The 20989-nt window shown below is 38.5% G+C and overlaps 1 protein-coding gene across 3 annotated transcripts in view; it reads right to left on the reverse strand.

Annotated features, from left to right (window-relative positions):
- GRIA4 (glutamate ionotropic receptor AMPA type subunit 4) overlaps nt 1–20989 on the reverse strand; it is a 224112-nt gene that overhangs the window by 59298 nt on the left and 143825 nt on the right. For 2 of the 3 annotated variants that reach the window (XM_035542453.1, XM_035542454.1), the window contains exons 5-9: nt 15610–15663; nt 13462–13620; nt 11924–12091; nt 10188–10292; nt 4512–4622 (exon numbers count right to left, since the gene is read on the reverse strand). In XM_035542453.1, the coding sequence (XP_035398346.1) occupies nt 4512–4622; nt 10188–10292; nt 11924–12091; nt 13462–13620; nt 15610–15663 (597 nt within the window). Of the gene's footprint in view, nt 1–3104; nt 3177–4511; nt 4623–10187; nt 10293–11923; nt 12092–13461; nt 13621–15609; nt 15664–20989 lie in introns of those variants that run through there. The other variant, XM_035542455.1, reaches the window with a different exon arrangement.

The raw sequence follows: 20989 nt of genomic DNA on the forward strand, positions 1-20989 counted from the left end.
TCAAAGAAAAGTCCACATTGAAATGATCAATGACTAGCACGGAACAGATATTTGAAATGGTGAAAGCTTTACTTAAATAATTCACAATTTTATAACAATACTTAACATTTGTAAATACAAGTTGTTGTCTGCAACAATTATCTTTATAGATGTAAACAAATCATTCCACCACATTCTCACAAATTCATGTGTACAGTAAAATGCTCACAACTGATGATTCATACTATAAGGGAAGCTGGAGAAAGTAACTAATCCAAATATCAAACAGATCTATGAATGGCTTGCCTACTGTAAAGAAGTTAATTTCAAAATCTTTAAGCACTGTAAAAATAATTTGTGAAAGTGACAAATATTTGTGCAAGAAAGTGTCTCATTTCTAAAACATGGGTGGCACACATTATTACACTTTATTCTGAAAAAAAAATATCTGTGGAAGTCAATGAGTCAATGGAATAGGTTTTTGGTTTTGTTTTGTCATTTTTTTTCTTTTTTTTTTTTTTTTTCTGAATAAAGTGTCCAGGATTCGGTTTGAAATCTTTATTATTGTCATGCAACAAACATTTTTTTTTCCTCCAGTCTACTAAGGAATTTAATCAATACATTTTTTACTGAAAGAAAATATTTTTTCTATTATGAAAAAGAAAGTCAAAGTTAAAATTTTTGTGGTAAGACTCGGGCAAGTGTATATCAGTCAAAACAAAAGTGTGATATTTAGTCATCTAATGGAGGTGTCTGTTATCTTAGGTGCCCTAAGGTAGCCTGCTTGACCTCTAAGTGGCATTCTGCAGGTCCTTTCTGCTACCTCTTTCTGGATGGCTCTGATATCCTCAGTGCTATCCATCTAACTATGGATAACTGAATCAATTTCTAAATCTTTAACTTTGGTGAAAGCTTACATACTTAGGGAATAACTGTATGTTGTGAAACAACATACAATAGCTGAGATATCCACATGGATTGGTCATATATAGCATAGGACAGGCAGGAAAGTGTCATCCTGCTGGTGTTAGCAATGGGTACGCAGTATATCCTAGAGCATCATAAATGTCACCGGGTACTTTTAAGCGGGCAACTCGATCAAGACCCTCTGTAAAGAAATCTCCTTTTAGGTGGCACAGTCTTGAATGGGATTCTGCCTTTGAAGCTTAGTCTGCCAACAAACACCAAGAATATCTTATTAAAATACTAAGCTGGAAGCCACAATGCAGACACAGCTCACTGTATGTCAAAGCTTTGGTTCTAAAGGATTTTTATGAACTTTAGGTTTTGCAGTCTGAGAGTAGGTACAGAGTTGTCTGTATCATGAAATGGATTAGAGAGTTTGGAGGAGTCATCTCAGCCTACTCCCCTATATTCAACATCTTGCCACTGTATTTCTCAACTTGCTAAAAAGCAACAATCACTTTTCTCAGATGGATAGCGCACTATTTGCCTTACTGTTAGAGGAGGGTTGCACACAGTGTTCCTTCTCCAGTCATATATGAGCCTACAGTGCACCAAGCTGGAGCCTCTGGGAGGAACACTTCTGCACATAGGTAGAGCATCTGCCCTTTCTGAGAGGCCCAGACGTGCAGAAGGATGCATATCACATGAAGTGCAGGACAGAGGGCTCTCCCAGGAGCTATAAAAGCCAGGTCTATGTGGCAGCTGGTATATTAATGCATGACAGCTGCCCATGCTGCCTCCCTTCACTGAGCTGCTCCTTCACCACTTGCTAGCTGGAGGAAGGATGAGTGCCTACGTGCTAAACCAAAGCTGTAAAATATATTCTACATGCTCTCACTACTTTACAAATGAAGATAACATTTTACCAAGTAGAAAACACTGTATTAGGTTCTTTGAGTGCAGAGCTAATTCTTTATAATGCAATAGCCATACAGCCACATTACAGCAAATTAAGCATAGATACATAAAAACTGAAGAAAGAGCAGGCAAACCAACTTGTGCTATTTGGCTTCAGGCAAAAATTAAAGTGAGCCATGCTGAAAACTTGTGAAGTTTTCTTACTCTGTCTTGACACCTGTCTTTGAAGACTGAAAAGCCTGACAGCACTGGCTGCAGAAGCTTTTCAGTTTGATGTCGGAAAATATGCATGCAACCAAAATTACATGTCATTTAAAAAGGTTCAACTTCCCTTCAATGTGAAGAGGGCAGTGAAGAGGTCAAAAACTCTTTGTCTGGCATTTGCAACATGACTGTAATACAGAGAAGAGCAAAATAGCAATGTTCCGAAAGTTACACTAGTTAAATATATCTTTGTGTGTGTGTGTGATCATATGCTTCTGAATGCTAAATCCATTGCCCTGGCAGGCCAATATTAAGAATCATGGCTGTAATCTGCCTTCAGAATCATGTGGGCAGCTCCCAGTTTGGACAATGGGAGATATGCATGACTACCTTAAGGCAGAATTCACCACATATTCTTATTCAAACCAAATTCTGATATATTTCTCTTGCACTGTGATTTCAAAACATTGAAAGGGGACACTTTTGGTCAAGAAGCAGTGCTGCTTTCAAATAACTGTATTTATCCCAAAATGACATGCTGCATAAACATAGGCCATGCTTTGGAATATTAATTCAGCTTTTTGGTTTTGAATATGATCCCACCAGTCCTTTCAATACAGGGACTGAAAAGTTCTTTTGAAGATAATGTTTATTATGCACATCAAAATGCTTCAATGCAAACAGGACAGGCAAGATAACACATTTTAAAAGCTTTTTTGTTTCCTTTTTTTTTTTTTTTTCTTCCTTTCTGGCAAACAGGAACCTTTTATATTACTTTTCATTATTATTTTTTACTCATTTCTCCTAAGCTTGGAGCTATTTATGGAAATTACAGTACTCATGTATGGTAGCTTCAGTCAAGGGTATCAGGATTGGTAAGAGAGGAAAATTTCGACTGAAAGCTTGTTATTCACATCGTTCTCTTCTCAGCTTGGCAAAGTTGAAGGGTAACGTCATCTGTTCTAGACATTTCAGATTAGTCACAGAACTTTTCTTGGTGGTTCAGTGCCTGGTCATCCAGTCAGAGGAACAGTAATCCATATGGAAAAATTAGCTCAATGCTACTAGACTGGTGGTTAATACTTGAGCCTTAGTTAGGAATGTTCGCAGCATCTTGGGACTCTTTTCTTCCTTGATCAATTTCTTAAAATAGGATTCTTCATCAGAGGCTGAAAAGAGGAGGACTGTACTGAAGTACATTTTTTTTTTCCATCACCAAGTCTTTTTTTTTTTTAGGAAAAAGATACATATATTTAAAATGTCCCATGCAAATAGTAATAAAAAAAAAAGTTACACAATTTGGTTAGGAGTTACACTCTGAATTCCTGTACAGTAGGAATAGTTTGGCTGGTTTGTATCCTGGAATGATAATCTTCAACAGGAGACTTGTTAAGACATATTTAATGTATAAATGCTGATACACTGCTGAAAATCTGGTAACTAACCATATTTTTGAGTAAGAAAATGTCTTGACACTTTCTTTTGGATTATTTTCAACTCTGTATTAAATTAGAAAATCATTGCTTAACCACACATACAGAATATTCCTTCCCATCTGCGAAACAGCTTATCCTAAAGGGTTAAAATGTCTTGTCTAAATGAAGCGGGTGAAAAGGGCAGTGAACCGAGATGTAAAATCTTAAAAGCGGTCAGGTAAAGGTCAGCCTTTGCCAGTTAGCTTTGACAAACATCAGCTTAAAAGGGCATGTCTGACTTCAGAGTCAAAATTGTTAAATATATTTTTTTTAAATACAGTTTTGGAAGAAAAAGTATTTTGAAAAACTGTGTATTAAAAATGTAAATTAATGAAACAACTGCATTCTTCTTCGTCTGCAACCACTCTTTAAAAACACCAATTATGTACAGAACACTGAAAAATCAAACCCCAAATTTATTTAGATTTTAATAAAATGGAAAATTGTACCAAAGTACTTAATAAATATTTTAGAAATATGTTCAAATGTATCTACTAAATTCCTCTTTTTCATTCACAAGTAAAAGCAGATAAACCAGTTTTGATTAGCTGATAGATGCTTGGAATGTTAGTTCCTACTACAGCCAACTTTGAATTTATAAAGTATCAACAAAAGGGATACTGGCATTACAGACATCTCATTTTATGCCTTCTGCTCAGTTCTGTCATTTAGAGGTTTTAGTTTTTTCTTCCAGTTTCTTATGAGTCAAGATTTATCAATCAGAGGTTGAAAGAATTCAAGTATATTTCTGAGAATTACTATAGTAAAAAAAATGAAGAGACTAAATGAAGCAAAAAAAATAACTGTAACTTATTTTTTAAAACCTGATATCAAGTGAATTGTGATTTTAAATGTATACCAAAAAACCTCTGAACAGACATGACAATCAAGATAATTAAGATACATGGCTCTCACCCTCCCACTAACCTAGGAAATGGCAGACTAAATAACACTATAACTAGAAAGGAGGTTGTGTCACACACCAATATAAAAAAAAAAACAAAACAGGACAGAACAAAAATACCTTACCAAAATTGTAGTGACAACTACTGTTCTATTCTCAATGGCTGAAGTGTCATTTCCAAGTGTAGGTTCATGCTGAATCAGAACTAATTTATCCATGTCGTTCCAGTAACCAACCTGCAAAATGAAATGAATATAATTTACAGCAGGTAACCCTACATCCTGTATAATTGAAAATATTACAGGGATTACACCAGGCTTATTCCACTGGCACTGACCTTTGGCACCTGCAAGTCCAGCTGTTAAAACTTTCTTTATACTCAGTGGAGAGATGGCACCACCAGAGAGCGACTCAGCCCATGCAGGATATGCATCCCACCTAGAAAAGTGCTTGTCTTTCCCCATACTAAAGCATGATGAACATGACTGCAGTCTGAAAGGTTCTCTGCTAAGTGCCAAGAGAGGTGAAACAAACAATGTTTTAGTCTCCCTGGCTACATTTAGAGTGCCACAACCCTTCCCAGAGCAGCCTTTAGGGGAAATACCTGCCTTTGTTCATTGCTGGTGCTGAAATACTCTGGAGCCAGGTTTGGTTCACTCATTCTTGCATTCCCAAGGAGGAAAAAAAAAAAAAAAAAAAAAAGGTATGCCTGCAATCAGAAGCCCTCCCCTTACATACATACACACACTGCTCTTTGCAGTGCACACCTCTGGAATTCAGTACAGCCTTCAGCTGTGCCCTCTGCACTGGTAGTGATGCTGTTGGGCACAAGGCATGAGCCGGTATCCTTTCCTGGGAGGTCCCAGGGCTGTTTGCTTGCTGTAAGAGCAGATGGGATGAAGGCAGCCTGAAAAAAGGTGATTCCCCCTCCAACCTTCATTGATGTGCTTGGGAGCTACTCAATTAAAACTTAAAACCTCTGCCCCTCCAAAAAATAAATAAATAAATAAATAAAAAATCCCATAGTCTATGTACTATGTCTTTGGGTAGCTAAAAGATTTGAGACCTTAACCTTAAAATACTTCACTACTTTTGTAACTCCTTCCCAGTCTGAATCTCAGAACACACCCAGCTCCTTACTACATGTGGTGACACTATCTTCAACGTCTGTACGAGGGAGCAGTCTCTGAAATGGTAAGCAGTTCATGATGGTGGTCCCATGTCTCGCTCTTTCTTGGAGTTACCTAATTCCGCCTTCCCACCTGGCCTTTCAGTATGCCAGACACAGGTCACAGAATCACAGAATCACAGAATCATCTGGGTTGGAAGAGACCTCCAAGATCACCCAGTCCAACCTCTGACCTAGCACTAACAAGTCCTCCACTAAACCATATCACTAAGTTCTACATCTAAACGTCTCTTAAAGACCTCCAGGGATGGTGACTCAACCACTTCCCTGGGCAGCCCATTCCAATGCCTAACAACCCTTTCAGTAAAGAAGTTCTTCCTAATACCCAACCTAAACCTCCCCTGACACAACTTTAGCCCATTCCCCCTCGTCCTGTCACCAGGCACTTGGGAGAATAGACCAACCCCCACCTCTCTACAGCCTCCTTTAAGGTACCTATAGAGAGCGATGAGGTCTCCCCTGAGCCTCCTCTTCTCCAGGCTAAACAACCCCAGCTCCCTCAGCCGCTCCTCATAAGACTTGTTCTCCAGACCCCTCACCAGCTTCATTGCCCTTCTCTGGACTCGCTCGAGCATCTCAATGTCCTTCTTTTAGCGAGGGGCCCAAAACTGAACACAGTACTCAAGGTGCGGCCTCACCAGAGCCGAGTACAGGGGGACAACCACTTCCCTAGACCTGCTGGCCACACTGCTTCTTATACAGGCCAGGATGCTGTTGGCCTTCTTGGCCACTCCTTTGCTGAAGCTGCTGTCTCACATCCAGCCTGTGGCTCACTAGCAGACACCTTCTTTCCAGACTCTTTTTTTGCACCTAGATCATGGCTGCCTGTGGACCTTCTGACAAGGCTGCTGGGAACAGCTCAGTGCTGTTCCTCTGAGCCAGCTCTAAGAGCAGTCACGAGAGCAAAAGTGGCAGTAGAACTCTAGTCCCACCCAAAGGGGCTCTCCAGGTTGCTGAGACCCTAATGAATGAAGCAACTGATCCTTTTTCCCAGGAAAGTTGCAGGCAGTGGCAGTGATTTTAAAGGGTTCCTATCAAAGTTGTGCAATTCAAGCTGGCATAGCTCACTTTTTAGAGGCACCTGGGGACTAGTCAGCAGTGACTCTCCCTTCCTGCCTTGATTAACTGGAGTTCATGAGATCAAGAGCTGGGAGAAAGGAATTCCTTGTCCATCTTACTAGAAGAGGAAAGGGAATTTTAGAGGAAAGTGGAGTCTGGCTAAAGCTCCAGTGTAACTGTCAGTGCCAAAGAACAGTCTGTGCCTTGGATGAAAAGACTTCAGCGTGATGCAAACTGGCTGAATGATCAGATCAATTATGTAGCCAATATATTTTTTAACATTTTTGCAGAACCCAGACTAAACTTCACTTTCACATAGGATTATGCCTCCATGAAATGTGGCTAATCTTGTTCAAAGCAATGCAGTGATGCAGTAAGAGTCTAGAAGTGCTGGGGAGTGGTTTTAGTTCCTGGTTTCACATGCATTAAAGAATCCTGTGTATTCTTAAACCATTCCTTATGTTTAATATTTCATTCATTTCCTTTCTAAAATTAATTTATGGAGGGGCAAGTCATTTTAGAAGTCCCTAGGGCAGTGCACAGACACACTTATCACAGCAGTGAATATGCATTTGTGAGAATTCCAAATACATAGGGTAACTGGATATGAGTGAGTAAGTATGAGAGTATGAGTGACTGTTTTGTTTTCTATTAGTGAAGCAAATAGGCACAAACCCTTTCAATGCCAAACTTTTGGTACATTTAGTTGGCTTGTTCCTTTTCTCTTTGCAATTGCTATAACAACATACAAGCCTTGATTTAGGTGTCTGCATCTAACAGAAGTTTCAGCATTGCTAATACAGTAGAGAGGCAGGTTTTCTTCCTAGTAGGATGCACTGCTAACAAATATTCTTTTTCATCCAGACAACCATAGATTCGCAGATACAATTGATAACTGAAAATGTCAAGTTTCTGTCAAGAACTGTGACCAGCTAAAGGCAGAACATGTACACTGAAACCTGGCAGTTTGGGAAGCTCTTTATAACTGTGAGTGATTGTTTACCATACAGTTCCTCACTGCTGGGAAGTTCAGAAGGAAAGCAGAAAATGAATGATGCAGTGTGTTATAAAACTAAGTACCATATCAAAATACGGCCAGAGATAAAGGATATTTCTGAGGGATGGTAGGCATTTTTAAAGGAACGTTAGCCTGTGAGCATGGGTGTGAGTATGCATGCATACATCTCAAATTTGCACTAAAGTAACTCTGGAACTGGATTACTAAATAAATATACAAGAAATATATGACACATGCATGAGTATATAGGTTCACAATGACTCTGAGAACACTAAAATACAATATGCTCATCTATAAAATCTCAAAGGCTCAGGGATAAAACTCCTAAAAGGATAAGACTGAATTCAGTGATTATATAAGTAAATCCAATTCAATACAGATTTCCATTGGACTTTCTAGCGGTTGCACCCACTTATAGAGAAGCTGCATTTATCTTTTAGAAAATCATATTGCAAAAATATCTGCCTCAAAGTAAATTTGTCAATTTTTTTTTTTTTTAAATTAATAGTGTAATTTCTGAAGGCATGTGCACCTTGTAGCAACCACTGAGGTGCTTCTGCTGAAGTCCACAAGCCAGTAAAGACAGAATACTTTAAATTTTGATAATCAGTTTTCATTTTGTTTGCCCGAGTTGGGACTAAGGAGCCAAATCAGAATGTCTTGTGCATGTACATGTATACATACATGCTTTGTTTACTTTTTTGTTTTGTTTTTAATCTTGATGGTATCATTCTGTAGACAAGAACCAAATACAAAATTTAGCATAAATGAAACTAATAGGAGCATGGGTTGTTGTATCCCATTTGACTGCACTATATGGAAGTCTGCTTCTCACTGGCTGTGCAGTTTTGTAATACTCTTTTCACATCCCTAAAATTGTGGGCAACAAAAATCACTCTTCTAAAGATTAGAGGCATATGTTACTCTGACTGGAAAGGCTAGTCCTGAAAAGATACTGCTGGGTGATTCATAAGTCATGTTACGTAGGATATGAGAAGAAGACATTAAAGGTGAAAGCTTCTTAGTTCAATTAAGTACAGTTATTTCTCATATATTATAGAGGATTTTCAGGCTGGATGGAACACAGACTTGGTCCAATGATCACATAGTAATGCATAAATATTACGTAATAAGTAATACATAAGAAATATGTAAGTAATACATAAGAAAGAAATTCTTGTGAGTAGAGAGATCTGTCAAAATTGTTATGGCTTATTATATCAAAGACAGCTAATGGCTTGAGAATGGCAGAGAGGAAAAGGGAGAGCATGCCTGAAAAGATAAAATTGCCTTGGAATGGTAGCACAGCACAGGCATAACTCTTTTTGCTACCATCCTCTCTCTCAAATCACAGGCAAGAAGATGGGGTGGAAACATCCCTGCAGTGGTGCCAGCCAAAACCACCATTCTCAAAATGGATGAGAAATGTTGAAATGGGACCAAAAGGCTGATTTCAACAGTTAGCTTGCTGCTAAGCAAGCTCCCTAATGAGTTACTGAAGTTGTGACCTAATGAACTACACCTTTTCCACTTTGCCTTCCCTCCAGTACAACTGGGTGTTGGGCATGGAAGGGTCATACTTCTCCACTTGCCTTCGATGTGCCCCAGCCACCCATACACCCTCTGAGCTGCTGGCAGCGCGGCTCGCAGCCAGGCAGACAGCAAGGTCAGACACATTCTCTGGCAGGAGGCACAGGGCTTCCCAAGAGGGAAGCAAGACAGATTCACCTTTCCCAATGTATTTTTCAGCCACCTGTCATACATTCAAAAGGCAACTTCACTAATACACCTGATATGCAGGCATGTGCTTTGCTTTGGTCTACAGCTCTATAGAGGGATATGCGGTTAGTGCATCCTGATGTGTAATTCTGCTCTGGATCTGTAATTTAACACTTTGTTTCCTCATCACTGCAGCATACATTTGGGGACAGACAATTCACCTGGGGTACTATTTACTGGGCTTGTCACCTCTGGCCTGACAGTGTACGACTACTTAATTCGATTCTGATTGCTTCAGCCCTTCTCAAGCAGCCATGATCCTCTTATTCACCTCCAGCTTCTCACTTTCTCTTCTTCTGATTTAGCAAACAAAACAGCCCACAGTACCTCCAAAGGAAATAAAACACTTGAGCCTGAGTACATTTTCTGCTCTTTATTTATTTTACACATGGTAAATGGACAAATTCCAACACAAAAGAGGAAGGGCTAACAAAGCATAAGGCTTATCTTTTCACAGTGACTGAGCTGAGTGATAATCTATGTGCATTCAGACATGGAGGATGTGCTTGGACACAGTATGCCTGCCTGCCTGCCTGTCTGACATCCCACCTCTCCAAGATGCATAGTTGTTTCTGCTTCCCCATTTGTTGCACGGAATAATAGTATCTAGCAGAAAACAGAGATTAAATCTGCTTACACCAGACATTTTTACCATATATTTGATATATTTTAAAAATTATACAGAATCCAGTTTATTGTAATTTTAATTATTTAATCATAGTAAACTATATGATAGTAAACATTGTCAGCACTTACCTTCCGGGGGCCTGTGTTTTTCAGCTCAAAGACATCCATCGTATAGTTGACTCTGCGACCATAGTGGTCAAACTGAACATTTCCTGTCAATCCTTGTATTCGAACCTAAAAATGGAAGAAAAAGCATCATGAATATCAAGATTTATTACCATAACAACACTACTAGAGAAGAATGAGGCATTATAAAGCCAAAATGTTGGCTACTTTTCCTTTGTACTCTCTTTTACTGACGAACCATGCTCAAAATAGGCTTAGGTATGCCAGTGTCTACGTGCTAACAAAGACACACTGTGGACCTTCTCTTCTTCCACGATGTTTTCAACACTTTTCAGCTGCAGGTTCTAAGGAGAAGGTTATTTTTTACCATTCTCATCACCACTGAAGAATATTCTGGATCATGTAAAATAAACATAAAAGATCTTTGGCCTGAACTTATATACCTTTTTTAACTCACACTCTGGTGGTGGATTAAACGTATGAATTTAGTATGTGCTGCTCATCAAGGTAACCGTGAAAACAACCTTGGTCGCAGCAAAGGAATTCACTATCACAGAAGATGGGTGAGATGCACAGGGCTTGAAAGAAGTGTTTCCAAAGCCTCACAGTGACGAAGGACAGACACAAAGCCATAAGACGGCTGTGGCACTTTTCCATCACCTGTCCCAGAGCTGAAACCAGAACTTGTACTTTCTTTCAGCTCCTTTCTGCTTCACTGGAGGATACCCAGACTGGGGCCGTCATCCCAAAGAAGCCATGGCCTGTTAGCTTCATAGCCTTGTTAGCATGCTGTTAGCTTCAGTTGTATCAGGATCCAGCCATGCAAGAAGTATCTTTGGCCAGACTTGGAGGGTCATGTTGTCCAACCTAGTACAGAAGCCTGACTTCATGCTTCTCACAATTGTTACTGATCTGTGCATCTGCACAGAATATGCAAAGCATAAAAATGCCTTATTTATCTTCCTAACAATTAGGATGTGGATTTAAACCACTTACTCTTTTCCTTTGACCATTTGTATCTGTGCTTATTTTTCTCCAGGACTGAAACATTGGCTTCCAGGCACAGACCTGCCGTCTCTGTCAGCAGTCACTTCTCCTCAGCAGTTTCTCCTGAGCAGAGCCTGCTCATTTGCAATGATTTAAATTCAACTGCAGGATTTTTATTTTCTTACTGTCCCATTCAAATGAAAGTCTAATCATCTTGACAGAGATCTGGAACTTTCTGGGCATCCATATTCATCAGGAATTCAAAATCTTGACATCAGTGAACAATGGCTCTGGGTGATGTCTTTTTAAAGAAAAAAACACTACCTATATGATTTTCCTGGAAGAACTCTACATTTATTCAAGGTGACAGAAGAATATTAGGAAGTTTATATTAGGTAGAAAAACATTTTTCCTCAAATGACAGTATCTGCATACCCAGGTTATATGCAAAGAGCAACAGATGAGCTCAACATCTCAGTGGTGGAAGTCCCAGCCATTTTAATAGAAGTACTAACAGTTTCCAATAATAGTAGTTCCCCTCTGCCTTCAGTTTCCAATAATAGTAGTTCCCCTCTGCCTTCATTCCAAATTATAAAGCAAAACATCCAGAACAGTCCTAGCTGTTTCTAAATGGCAACTTACATGTAAATTCCCCCTCTCCCATATCCTTGAGTATAACATCTTCCGAATCATATAGTGTACAACTAGTACCTAATATTCACAAAAAATACTAGAATAAAGCCTACCCTTACCTGTTTTAATGTCCTCTCCATATCAATTCCTTGACCCCATGGGGCAGCAGGGTTAGCAAGACAATCACCAGCATTTCCTCTTCTTGAAATATCAATTTTCTGTCTTCTAAGATTACGGAAAGTTTCAGCCATCACAAGTACTCCATCATATGTTAATGCAGATGTATACTAAATGGATGGACAAACACACTGCTTTAGAGTTGGTAGATCTTTACAAAAATCAGCTGTTCCCAGTTATTTCTAGCTAGGCATTACACAGCAGTTTCTATACTTTCATTCAGAAAGAAACTCTTCTCAAAACCAAATGCAATTTTGTCTAAGGAATGAATGTAGGGTTGAGAAGAGTACATTGCAGTAATTCCAATTTTAGGACTGTATTTCATAAGGGCAGAGAAATCTGCCTCTGAAGTATTATCAGAAGAAACAAATTAAATTGAAGATAGTCACTTCTCAAACTTTTTTTTCCAGTTGTCTTATCCATTGGGAAATAGCCTCATGCACCCACCTAACTTACTCAAAAAAAAAAAAAGTAACTCACTGAAAAAGATAAATGAGCAGAAATCAAAGCTATTGTAACTGTTAAGAATGATCAAGAGTATGTTCTTCAAACCTGTGTTGGCCCTCGGAATAACACAGGGTACTGAAGAATAAATGGGTCTCGGAAGGTTATCTAAGACAGTTTGTGTTTCTACACTACTGTAACTACTTTAGGTAGAGAGCATGACAAATTAAATGTGTAGAGCAAGTCTTTAGCAGACGTTAGCTTGGAGCCACATAAACAAAGGGACATTTTTTCAGCCTGGTCCTCTGATGAATTTACTGCATCAGGAGATGTGGATTATCAATAGCAACCCCAAGGCTGCTACTGATATACCGTGTAGCTCAGTCTCAACTAGGTCTGCTATGTATTAGCACATATAATAACAGAGCTATTTTGATGAAGTCATATTTATAACTATGCTTTGATTTGCTGCCAAGAAAATTATAGGTGACAGAAATATTTTGTTATCCATCTGTGAGGGATTAGGATAGATGAACACTGGGATGTAATTGGACTGTAAAATCATGACTGAAAATGATTACTACACTAGGTTTTGAGGTGGATAGAATTTCTACAGGAAATTCCAAATTAAAATTTAAGGGTAGTAAATTTACAATTGTGGTTACATCTCATATACAGAAGAATTCATCTGTCGGAAAGCTCTGCACTCTGAATCCAGACAATTAGACTAATTCATGTAAAATTGGTTGAAATTAAGTTGTCAGTTAAGTGTTTGACCTTTAGCTCCTGTCAGTAAAGAGGTGATTTGTTGAATAACTGACAAAAGATATTAAAGTACATCAGCGAAATGTGTTGCAGCTTGTGTTTCTATCATACACTCACAAGGACAGGCATAATTAGTTGCCAGTAACAGTATGATCAGCTGCCTTCCCCTGTGCCTAAATATTAAGGTCTTTACTCATTTATTCAGCAATGTTAATCAGAAATTAAAAACACTTGAGTGATATCATTGGTAGTGCTTCAGACCATCCAGTACCTTTGGTGGGGTCTCGGATCCTGGGTATTCTCTCTGGTCCAGCTTCTTCCAGCGCTGCATCAGTTTAGTTACCATTGGTGTACTGAAATCTACCAGCTGAAATCCAGTCACATTAGCTCCTCCATGCATAAACCTCTCCAGAGAAATATCTTTGAATCCCTAGAAAATCAATTTAAGTATTTGTTTGCTCTCATACACCACTGTGGGTCCAATCTGTTCTAGATCAGCAAGGTGGCATAAAGAAGTGTTCAAAGAAGGTGGCAACAGCAGGTTTCCATTAGAAGTTAAGACTTAAAATCAGAGAAAAATGCTGAAACTTTGTTCATACTTTCCATTTGTGTTGTGTTATAAAGAATGAAACAAAACCAAGAAATTAAATTCTCACATTATTGCTAGTGTGGTCTTAACAGCTAAACAACACATCGCTGGGTATGACACAGTTTTGGAAGAAGTACATTTGGTGAATCAACTGAAAAGTGCCTACAGAATATTAAATCCTTAATCCAATTTACACTGAAGTTGGCAGATTTTAATGAGCACTGTATTAGTGTTTGATCCATCCTGCTACTTTGCATGCTTGCAAAGTGAAAAACACTATTGTGTAAATATATTTATTCCAGGATTTATTGGTTAGGCTGAAATTACCTGAGTTACACAAGTTATGAGATAATATAATAGATATTAGGATGTAGAGAGAGCACATGAGGGTCTCATCATTACAACAAGGAAAACATAGTATCAGAATCACCTTTTTGTGAAACATGGTGGTGATAGCTCTCAGATCTGATACACATTTAAAGTCTGGAGCGACCCCCAACATTGAATGAAAAAAATAAAGTACATAGACTTCCTGACTTACTGGTTTTAAGGCTAATTTGTCCCAGTGTACAGACAAATCCTTTAGTAAAATTTGCCTTTAGAGACATATCTGAACTTCAAGAAACTGCATAAGGAAAATTGCTAAAGATGCTAAGAAACAAACATGAATCTTTCTGCTCCTTTTCTATCTGCTAGACTTAATGGTATCTCAAAATAATCTTTTTGTTTTCTTAAATTCCTGTGATAAGCATTTAGCAGTGGAAACAGAAGTGTATTATAATACTTGATTTAAAGTAGAAAACTGAGCAAAAAAAAAGTGAGGTACTGACCCAATGACCCAGGAAAAGAAAAAAAATAAAAAATGTCCAAGACAGAGATTTGATTCATGTCCTAAAGGAAACTGACAGTGAATATGAAAGGTGACACATCAGGAAATCCTATTACACACATTATTGAACAGCCAGTAGACAGCCACACGTGTCAATGCTGAAGTAGATGTGACTGTCTCCACCATATACCCTACTGCCTACAGCAACCACTTTGCATGGGAAAGGTTACTTGGGGAATTACAAATTTTGAATGTTGAAAACCTTATTTGTAAGACCCTAAGAGAATAAGGTCATTCTCATTTCAAAAGCCTGAGGTCTTAAAAATATTCTGAAATATCTTAAGTTAAGGTACTAGTACAGCAAAACACAATAACATATTTCAAGTCAACTAAAATTCCTTGAGGGAAAGAAAAAAGAATAAAAAAGTATAATAAAAAGTATACATTAGACTCTGCTCTACATTCAATGTGCTTGACCAGGAAGGTATTTCAGCTTGAAAAATGGGCTATTTAAAAAATAAAATATTGCACTTACTCTTCCTTTGCCCTCTGCTAAACATTATTTGTGTAAATGTGCTGTTTAGACTTAGAGTGAAAATATGAATTGGTAATTTGACTGGAAGTAGCTGATTTTACAACAAAATTAATTTCCCCCAGAGAATATAGAAAAGTTACTTCAAGAATTGTTATCCTAGTAATATTAAAAAGATGAGTCTAGAATGATAGCATAGTTCTGTAAAGGCATCTAATTCAGCCACAACATACACTTAGCAGTCCTTTATGCTACACTGATTTTGATAAGATTTAAGAGGATAATATCGAGTCTTTCTTGTATAGATGTCAGAAACAACAGGACCAAGTTCTTTAATGCACTGTAAAGAACGAATTATACACAACTGTATATTAGTGACAAATGGCACATATTGTATGAAATGCTGTAACTCCAAAGCAAAACTGTTTCACTTACTGAGCAGGGGTATAATTCTAGAAAAGGATCTTACCAGGTTGGCAACAATGTAATGGTATCCTTTAACATGCTTTCCCACGCTCACAATCTGCAGCAGAGAAAAAAAAAAAAAGTCATACTGTTTTCTCTAGAAATGCATTTTCACAGCCAGATAGATGTAAATTTTGAAATATATAAAATCAGCAATATAATGTTGAGAGTCTTTCTCCAATAACGTAGCTATAACTTTCCAGGTGCTTAATCATGGGAAAAAGTCAAAATGAAAGTGAATAAAGTAATGAACTGGTAATCTGAGTGCCTTCCACATGATTGAAAATGTTACTGTTGTATACTATTTCATCAAGTACGGCAATTACCTATGGGATACAAATTCAGAAGCAGGAGGTCACACATTAACTAGAAAGCCTAACTGCTAATGTACCTTTTCATTTCAAATGAGTGCAGTGTTTATGAATCAAACTAGGTTTTCACCTCTTGGGATTAAAGCTGTCTGCCCTTGAGGTGGTCAAGTACTACAAGTGTTATTTAGTTCTTAGCGATATGCTAAAGACTTTGGAGCTTGGCATGAGCAAGGACAGAGCAAGAACAGGCAGCCAGGCTCCCTGCTGTGAAAGCTCCTTGTTTCTAACTGCAAGGGGCTTCTGGTGACACACGGAGGTGAGAGGGGAACCTCGGCATTTGCTCTCAGGGGGAAGCCACACACTGCCCTTGAGCATTTAACCAACATATAACATCAAGTGACGCAAACAGGGAACACTCCTGATGTGCAAGTGCCGCAGTCCTGATATGGCAAGATCAAGAACAGGGGTTAGACAAAAATTATGTCAACCCACAGTGAATTCAAGGGTTTTCAGGGGTTAACCACTCACTTTAAAAAAGTCTGCTTACAGCCCAAAGATATGATTTTTTTTTTCTTCTCATGCATTCATCCCCATAAAGCATTTTAACTTCCTTCCAAATGAATAAACAATATACAGGCAAAAGTTTTCCATGTGATGATGGCTACTTAATAAATAATAGGGAAACTATGGATCTGTCTCCTTTCCTGCTTTGAAAATCCTAACTCTAGACTCTGTTCTGAAGAGTTGGCAGCTTCTTGCCTTCATGGACCATGTCCCATGTTTGAAAGACAGAACATTCACGAAGACTGGCAGACCCTTTCACCAGTGCAGTGTGAAATAGACAGCATCAGAGTTTGGAGATGAGACATGACTTGCTGAAAGACTAAACGATTTGGCCAAAGACACCCAGGGATCCAGGACCTGTATTAACACTTGGAAATGCTTGATTTCCAACTCTGTTGTTGTTCCAGTAAGTCAATCTGCTTCTGCAGAGAGTGGAAGGGAAATTCCAAGTGAAGTGGCATAAGCATCTTGTCAGAACTGTGTTAATTTTATTATTTTAAAGCAATAAAGTGAATAAGTGATGTCTATTATCATTTTTGTTCTTCTTGCTTCCCAACCTCAAACACTTTTTTTTTTTCAGTCTGTAGCTAAAATGATCAGATTTTAAAAGCAAAACATAACAAAAACAAACAAGCAAACAACAACAACAAAAAAAAACACCTCCCCAGATTGTCCAGATTGTCAGTCCTTCATATCAAAAAAATGTTCATTTTGGACGCAGTCAGATTCCCATTAAGATCTGTAACTAAATACCATTGCTACCAGTTTATTGGGGAAGGGGACAAGAAGGAGATATCACACCTCTCCATTTTGTGCACTCAAGACATGTGAGGTGGGTGCTGTTAAAACTCCCTCCCCCCCCCCCCATATACAGAGTTCAAATCCCTGCTGGCACGAGGAGGGATATGAATGGCTTCCACAGAGATGGAATCTCTGACACCAGTAATGCTTTTACATCTGTACTGCTTCCACTATCCATGGTAATGAAAATGCATTTGCATTCCTACTACAGGGAAAATGATAGAGATTAAAAACTCACATTTTGAACACCTACAGCATCACAGTTTGAACATAAGTGGGCTGGCATGATTTAAAATGAACATGATATGATAACTCCGGGCCTGATCCTCAGCTTGCACAAATCACTGCAGCTCCCTTTGAGCTCTTGGGAGTTGACGTTGCTGCTTTGGCAATTAACACCCTTTGTGATCTGTTCTCTGGTTTGGTTTCGTAACACAAATTGTGATGATAATTGCAGTGTTTCAGTCAAATAAGCAAGCACAAGATCAACCTGCAACTGTTGAGGTACATCAGATACATATCCGTAGTTGTCACATAGTCAAAATGATTAAATACTGCACATGATTAAATGGATTTGCTTCTGTGCTTGTTCCTAGAAAATGCATATAGAAATGACTGCAGAATTCACAGATTTAATGTGAACAATACAGAATATTTGTGAAAAAACATTATATATTTTTTCAGTGTATTCTCTCAATGCTTGTCTCTAAGGGTGGGTAATAAAAGTACACATCTACATATCATCTAGTTGTCTGCACTTCCTTTAAAGTCAGTAGAAAAAGCAGGCACTTTGAGGAAATGATTCATCTTATCCTAAAGTACATGTCTAAAATTAATTAGACAGCTTGTGCCCTGAAAGTGCTTATTTTTCTCCACTGACTAGAAGAAGAGTTGATGATGATTAACTCTGATGTAGACACCTACATTTTATATCCCTAATGTTAACTGAGACAAATTTTACCCTAAGAATGTTGATCACGCAGATAGAGAAGAGAAATGATGTTATATGGCTTGCATTTTCTACAAAGTCTAAATACAGTTCTGATTTTGAATCTGAAAATGTTTATGGTTATTGAGCACATATAATTTGCAAACCAGGAATTGCTAATGATTTAGGGGAAAAGTGCCTGTTTAGTGAAAACAGCTTTCTGTGAGCATCTCATAGTTTTGAATATCCAAAATTTATGTAGTCACCTTTTTCTCTTGAATACTTAAAGGTGCAGCTTATGATCTATAAAATAGGATGTGAATCCTCACTACCTGATGAACTACCTTTCTTTCTGATGTGCCACTGCACTGAGATAAATTCAGACAATGAACTTAAGTCCTTCATAACGTGAAAAGGTGCTTCTAGAAGAGCTCCCCAACCTCTAACATTTTCCTTTTCTATTCTTTACTAGCAGTGACTGGAGTCTTTTATTGAGAGGAGACCTCAACCATCCCATACACGTCAAGAATATTTTTCTTCTATGGCAGAGAAGAGAAGTGAGGTAAAAGAACCAGAGAATCTACTTTGAAAGGGAAAAAGAGGACTGGGATTTTGACAGATGATAGCGTGTTCCATAAATCTTGTGCTACAGAAGTTCACTAACTCTGGGGACACCTTAAAACACGACGTGCCTCCTCATACACTTCTGAATTCAGAACCGAAAGGCCAAGCTCAGTAACAATACAGAGAAAGGGCAGAGCTGCACTGTCTAACATCTCCATTAGCAAGAAGCAAAGTCCACAGGACAGGATGTGTACAGCAGAAGTGTTTGTACTAAGGAGCTGGCCTCCATAGCAAGCACAGTTCAGGGTTTTACTCTGGACTCTCCAACCTGCTCCCTGGACTGAACTCACAATGGGAACTGTTGCACAACCAGGGTGCTTCCAGGCACCTTCTCCTTTGGCATCACCCAAAAGAAAACAAATTCATATGTTTAGAGGCCATCCTTGATGTGATACACCGTACAGTAAATGGCCACAATTAGGAGATTAACTTCAACAAGCATGTTCCTGATGCAAACTAAGATGCTGGGTGTGCCTGTGGGTGCCACCCTCCTAGAGAAGCCCCAAGCACCCGTGGGCAGGTGGCAGATGCACATACAGCATGAGGCTGAGCTGCGAGAACCATCTTCATTTCAGAAGAGAGGTCCTGAAGAGAGGGTGACACTGCCACAGGCAGTTGTGGTGGCCCTGACACGGGAGCAGGAGGTTTGGCTCAGCTCTCCACCCCAACTGGCCACAGAACCCGCAACAGGGCCAGGCAGCAAAGATGGGTCACAGAAGCAGTGATACTCCATAAAAGTGCTAATGCTGCACATAAAGGGGGACCTTATGCATGGCCTTTGCATTGCCTTAGGATGCTTTGATCCAAAAGTGTACAAGTGCTGGAAACCTGAGCAACTGGGACTAGACCCATTTTTCCCATCATATAATACTTCACTTAAATCTTCTAAATACTCACTTTTGCTCTATATTCCCACCTTGACTTCTCCTTAACACCACACACACACACATTACACCTGGCTTTCATTGTGGTGAGACTTTAAGGTGATCTCAGCTTCCTCCAGGGTGATTTGGGGAAGGAAGCATTGGGAATGGTGAACTGAATTGCGACGTCTTTGGGAAAGGATGAGTGCAGGGAAAAGCAGGATGATGCACTGACTTTTGTATATTGATTTGCATGTTTTAATTCAATGACGAAGGTGGCCAGCACCTAGAATTGGAGCTCTTTTAAACTCATTTGTAGAACTGAAGAAATTATTAAATAATCAACACTGTTCTGAAGAATGAATAAGAAAACACAATCTGCTCCCCAAATTATTGCTAACACAAAAACCAATGAAAGTAATTGAATGTACTATCCAATACTCATGCTACTATTGAGTCCTTTGTTTTGGTAAATGTGGCAGCACAGAATCAAAGTGAAATACTCAGGCCATAAGCCTATCATGGTTGTTTAAGAATCTAATGCAACTTTTTTTTTTTTTTCCCCAAAGATTATTGTGTGTCTGTGTATGCAAATCCACAAAAAAAAGATGGACTTTATATTTAGATATGTATATTTATAAATATTTATATTTAATAAAATATATGAATCACAATAGGCTCTATTGAAAAGCATTCACATTATTAAATGCATTTACGCATAAGAACCTATAAGGAACTGGACATTAGGAGAATTTTTAGTTGCTGATCTATTATACTGCAATTAAGAAAAAGCCTTATTCTCACGTCATCGATAGCCAGTGCTAATCAAAAGTAGCTAGAATTATACTGTTGACTTTAAAGTGCCATAAAAGCAGAACCAGGGAGATCTGAATCAAACTCAGTCTTTACACACAACTCTGAACTTTCTGACTTTATTAGACAACACCATTCTTTCTGTTTAGCTGAACAATGGCCTGGTCTAGGAAATTCAGGAACTATTCTATTATCAAGAATAAGAGCTACCAATGTCTGCTTTGATTCTCTCTCTCTCTTTTCCCCACGACTGGCAAGTCCATGAATTTTCATAAAACAATTTCCAGACTTACATCAGTGTCTAAGCAGCGAATCAGGCCCCAAGTCATCCTCGTCTCTTTACTGTTATGAAATTGATGTTGTATATAACTTATTTTAAAAGAATGCTTAACTTCTGTAGCATGAAATATCCCTCGTTATGATTTCCATCAGATGAAGGTCAGTAAAGCTGAAGTGAAAAGAACTTATTTTCAGTTAAAT

Source organism: Cygnus atratus, chromosome 1 (assembly GCF_013377495.2).
Source record: "Cygnus atratus isolate AKBS03 ecotype Queensland, Australia chromosome 1, CAtr_DNAZoo_HiC_assembly, whole genome shotgun sequence".
Lineage (NCBI taxonomy): Eukaryota > Metazoa > Chordata > Aves > Anseriformes > Anatidae > Cygnus > Cygnus atratus.